Source organism: Salvelinus sp. IW2-2015, linkage group LG15, assembly GCF_002910315.2.
Source record: "Salvelinus sp. IW2-2015 linkage group LG15, ASM291031v2, whole genome shotgun sequence".
NCBI classification, from domain to species: domain Eukaryota; kingdom Metazoa; phylum Chordata; class Actinopteri; order Salmoniformes; family Salmonidae; genus Salvelinus; species Salvelinus sp. IW2-2015.
The window spans coordinates 61,669,902-61,675,482 of record NC_036855.1 but is presented as its reverse complement, the minus strand read 5'-3'; the positions used below and the strand labels follow the sequence as shown (position 1 = coordinate 61,675,482).

The window sequence follows — 5,581 nt, the reverse complement described above, 5'->3', positions numbered from 1 at the left end:
ACACACACCACACACACACACACACACACACACACACATAATCAATTGCCATTGATGTCAGTTACAGTATATAACATTATGTGGTCAGACTGTGTGTCTTTTTATGTTACCATAGCAATGGTAGCTGATGTGGTGTACCTGTGCAATGGTGGCTGTCACGCCCAGAGATGGTGTATCCGGGTCACAGGTGCAGTGGGTGGTCCCTGGACCTGCGTACAGCGAGACGGACGGACAAACGGACCAACAGTCACAGCCGGGGGAGAGATGCAGCAGCCGCAGAGGAGGTGGCAGACGAGGTGTTCGTCATGGTGACAAAGACTGGGAGAAAAAGAAAGAGGGGAAAAAGAAAGAGAGGAATGAGGAGAAGAGTGATACTAAGGATGATTCTCATTGATATGGAGGTTTGACTGCAGTCTGAGGGCATCTAAACATCTCCATCTTCAAATCAGTACAGTGCAGCTTATTTCTTTATAAAACACTATGGATACCATGTGAACAAAGATTACAAATTAATTCAAGACCATGATTTAATTATGTCAAATTGCCACCATAATAGCAGTTCAAAATGTCCAGTATTTCTGTTTTATATTTCAGAAGAACATATGGATTCTTTATACATTCAGAATGGTGTGAAAAAGGCAGGCTGGAGGATAATAGAGCCACTCTACAATTTGTGAATAACCCAACACAGTGTTTGAATATGAGGGCCTTCTACACCTTCAGAGAAGGGCTAAGGATTATATAAAAGAACTATAATTAATTATATTATTATTTCAATTAAGTTCTTATTTAATCACTTCAGTTTTGTTGGAAAGGAAACGGTTAACACTGGAGAGAAAAAAAATCCAATCAGGATTTTTCTTTTGCTGGTCTCTGGGAGATAAATCTAGCTAGCTAAGTCAGCCATTGCTAGGCATCAGAAGCTAGATAGCCTCCAACACTCTACTCAACAAATTGGATGCAGTCTATCACAGTGCCATCCTTTTGTCACCAAAGCCCAATACTACCCACCACTGTAGCTGTACGCTCTCGTTGGCTGGCCCTCGCTTCATACTCGTTGCCAAACCACTGGCTCCAGGTCATCTACAAGTCTTTGCTAGGTAAAGCACCACCTATCTCGTCACTGGTCACCATAGAGCACCCACCCATAGCACGCGCTCCAGCAGTATATTTCATTGGTCACCCCAAAGCCAATTCCTCCTTTGGCCGCCTTTCCTTCCAGTTCTCTGCTGCAATGACTGGAACAAACTGCAAAAATCACTGAAGCTGGAGACTCATATCTCCCTCACTTAACTTTAAGCACCAGCTGTCAGAGACAGCTCACAGATCACTGCACCTGTACATAGCCCATCTGTAAATAGCCCACCCCATACTGTATTTATCTTGCTCCTTTGCACCCCAGTATCTCTACTTGCACATTCATTCTTCTGCCACACCCTACACCCTACCATTCCAGTGTTTAATTGCTATATTGTAATTACTTCGCCACCATGGCCTATTTATTGCCTTACCTCCCTTATCTTACCTCATTTGCACACAATGTATATATAATTTTTTCCACTGTATTATTGACTGTATGTTTGTTTATTCCTAGTGTAACTCCGTGTTGTTGTATGTGTCGAACTGCTTTGCTTTATCTTGGCCAGGTCGCAGTTGTAAATGAGAACTTGTTCTCAACTAGCCTACCTGGTTAAATAAAGGTGAAATAYAAAATAGATACATAGAAGGCCTCTGCCATTCAACTGAATCAGGGCAACATTTTGGAGTGACAGTGGAATCAACCAATCACATTTTGACTTGTAATGGGTGGACAGTTTTTTACAAAAAAAAGATGGAAACATCTGCTTTCTGAAAGGCTGACAGGTCACTGCGCAATAGCAAGCAGTAGTTTTCCTATGGTGTAGCTAGCTATCTTTTGTTGTAGGCTAGTTTGTAGCGGCTGCAGCAGGTGTTATAGAAGAGGATGTTACTAATTTGTTAGCTTCTCCCTTTTCAAGAATAACTTCTTGAATAAGTCCAAATTTATCCTCATCTTTTGAGTGGAACTGTTTATTTTATTTCAGCTCCCTTGCTGTTGTTAGCCATCTCTTTGAAAATAACTTATGTGTGAAACATTGTTGCATTTAAACTTTAGGTCACCGGTTACTTTGTGTGCTAAACGTTAAATATTTTTTGCAATGGAAATTAATAGTTGTACATTTCGATTAAGAAATGCTTAGCCTAATGGTCGTGTTTTAGTATTCTTATGATTGGAACCCACTGGCTTACTATGTCAGAGTGATTGGACTGCTTATTCTTTAACATCATGCTGTGTGTGACTGCTGTCTTTCCATCGGCCCTATGCCGTGGTGTAGTTGTGCCTGGAGAGGTAGGTATACTCACATTTTGCAAAATAAATCTCAAATGGCCTGCCAAGCGAAGGAAAAATCTTATGTTCTTCTATGTTTTTTAGATTTGCATTCTCTAAATCACACCTTTTTTAAAAATAGAAAAACAACAAAAATGTGACGTTCTAAGTCCACAACAATGCTTAAAGCACATCAGGAGACCCTTTTGGAGGTCTGACAATATAAATAATATATATTTTTGTCATAATCATGTATTCTTTTTCTGTTTTTGCTCAATCTGATTGGGTGGGCCTGGCTCCCCAGTGGGTAGGCCTGTGTCCACCCAGGCCCACCAATGCCTACGCCACTGATGCAAACAAGGTATGATGACTGAATCGCTCATCACAATAGCCTACTGACTTTGGATCAAACCCTTGTCAATACCTTGTTTGCATACCCATTGTTGCCATAGTTAGCATTTACTGGTCGATATCATACATTGAAAAGTATTTCCAACCTACCCTACAGGCTACCAATGTCATTTTTCTGTGAGCTGCTCTATGCCAAAAAAACAGTTGAGAGCTGTGCGCTCTTGCTGCCTGCAGATGACATTCCGTTGAAACTAGGCTATGTGTGCGGCGCATGTGAATATACAGCTCTGGAAGAAATTAAGAGACCACTGCAAAATGATCAGTTTCTCTGGTTTTACTATTTATAGGTATGTGTTTGGGTGATTGAAAATCAGGGTTATTCCACCAAATATTGATTTCTGAACTTTGTCTAAGTTAAAACATTAGTATTGTGTTGTTTAAAAATGAATATGAACTTATTTTCTTTGCATTACTCCAGGTCTGACAACACTGCATCTTTTTTGTTATTTTGACCAGTTGTCATTTTCTGCAAATAAATGCTCTAAATTATAATATTTTTATTTGGAATTTGGGAGAAATGTTGACAGTAGTTTAAATAAAAAATAAAAGAAATGATAATTTTACCCAAACACATACCTATAAATAGTAAAACCAAAGAAACTGATAATTTTGCAGTGATCTCAATGTTTTCCAGAGCTGTATGTCACGTACTTTGCGATTGTGTAGGCTACTTTATGCATGGTTTCTTTATTGTTATACGTAATTGATAAGTCATATATCTCCACTACACTACTTTGATATGCATCACTGGGGATTAAGAAGTGAGTATACACAATTCCCATAACAAAGTGGGTTTACGGTGTATACCTGCATATAGCCTCCACTACGCCGTGGCCCTTTGTTTAAAAAAAAAGTGCAGTCCTAAATGAGTCCGCTGGTATGACGGTTGCTGTCCTTTCAGCATCACGAACCTGTCACACACTGAAGGCCTAGGTCCAATAGGTTCGCCACTGTACTAACCTGTCACACACTGAAGGCCTAGGTCCAATAGGTTCGCCTCTGTACTAACCTGTCACACACTGAAGGCCTTAGGTCAATAGGTTCGCCCCTGTACTAACCTGTCACACACTGAAGGCCTAGGTCCAATAGGTTTCGCCACTTAGCTAACACTGTCACACACTGAAGGCCTAGGTCCAATAGGTTTACGCCACTCGCAAACATGTCTATACTAGATCATAAAGGACTGCAGGTATTAATGTTTCAACAAAGGAGTGTATATATTTGGCTGGCAAACGGTTTTATGTGCTGACTGAATGGAAGATGAATAATTAAGAGTTTTTACTGCGCTGGTCTCGGCTGGTCTCCAGAAGAAATTACCAGTTGTCACTATCAAGAATGAGTCAAGACTGAGCACAAATGTATTGGACACGGAGATGAGGACACTCAAAATGTTGTCTGGAGGCAGACAGGCGGATGGTCTCGACTGACTTGCAACTTAAGTTAGGCTACATTAAACTTTTTAAATATTAAAACATTCATGCAACATGTAGTTTCCACATTTCCTGACCTCAGTGTTCACATCCTTGCACCGTGCAAGCCCTCTATCAGTGGGCTGTGTGTGAGTGGGATGATAGACTTATAGAAGGCTCCCACACAGTGCAAGCAGTGTTTAGTCTGGTCAAAGTCCATCTAAATCCCCATTAGTCTGTGTGTGGTTTCACATACAGCAGTGTACTGTACACAGGGGGGAGAAATGAAAACAACAGACAGAGAGAAAACAAAACAGAGAAAAACAAAACCTAACTGGGCCATATTGATTCGCTGGCTCTGCCTGGAGCCTTAGTGTGTATGATAGCCAGCAGCCAGAACCAGCGAGAGGGAGTGGACATGGGTTCTCCCTCGGTGTCTGGCCTTGTGTGTTGTTGTTACTTAGTTAGCCATAGCATGAGATATATAGGACTGTAAGTCTGGTTCCAGTTTATAATATAAATAAGGCACTCAAGGGTTTTGTTGTATATGGCCAATATACCACGGGCTAAGGGCTGAGTCCAGGCACTTCAGTCGTGCATAAGGACAGCCTTAGCCATGGTATATTGGCATATACCAAACTCTTTGGGCCTTTTGCTTAAGCATCTCTACCTACATGTTGGCACAGGGCTCTGGCAGGTGGCTCCGGCCAGCTTTGGTACGTGCAGGAGAACTGGTTCACCTCGTTCACACGCCGTCCCACCGTTCAGACAGGGAGACAAGGCAACTCATTTATGTCTGAGGAAGACAGGAGGAGTAAGGGATTAGTCAAGAGAGGAGAATTAAGTAATATTAGCCCTGATGTAAATGTTGGCTAGGAACTACTCACTGACAAGCACAGGTGAACCTGATGCATGAAACAAAAAGAGAAAAGCTCCTTCTCTCTGTGTGTGTGTGTGCGTGCCACACTTGTGAGCGTGATGATTGTGCATGGCGTGTGAGTACTCGACATAACCGGAGCGAAAGGGAGGGCCTGATTTTAGTTTCACAGAACGTCTTTGAGCATTATCTAAATGTATTAGCGAGCTGTCAAGACAGAGGGGCTGTTATCACTATGTGTCACAGTACATGGGATTAAATAACCCATTCTGGATGGCATGAAAATACATAAAAGGAAATTTGATAATGAACGCATTATGGATGCAAGCCATCTTATCTAGATAAATGTTAGTAATATGCATGAAGTTTAAAATGGGGGAAAGAGAGATAGAAAGAGGAGGGGGACACAAAGAGGATGCTGACAAGGACTTGAGAGGATGGTAGAGCAGATAAAGAGATGAGTGACAGAACAGAGAAGAGGAATGGAGAAGAGAAAAGGGTGGGGGGGAAGAGATGCCAGAGAAAGAGAAGAAGTAG

The 5,581-nt window shown here is 41.6% G+C and overlaps 2 protein-coding genes across 2 annotated transcripts in view; both read right to left on the bottom strand.

Moving 5' to 3' along the window:
- The window catches only part of LOC111974789 (RNA-binding Raly-like protein), a 294,018-nt gene that overhangs the window by 175,703 nt on the left and 112,734 nt on the right, over positions 1–5,581 (bottom strand). The gene's annotated exons all lie outside the window — the stretch shown is intronic.
- Positions 1–5,581, bottom strand: part of LOC111974790 (fibulin-7) — a 19,545-nt gene that overhangs the window by 3,338 nt on the left and 10,626 nt on the right. Inside the window, 2 exon segments of the mRNA XM_070446845.1 lie at positions 210–257; positions 260–318. Coding sequence (XP_070302946.1) covers positions 210–257; positions 260–318 — 107 coding nt within the window.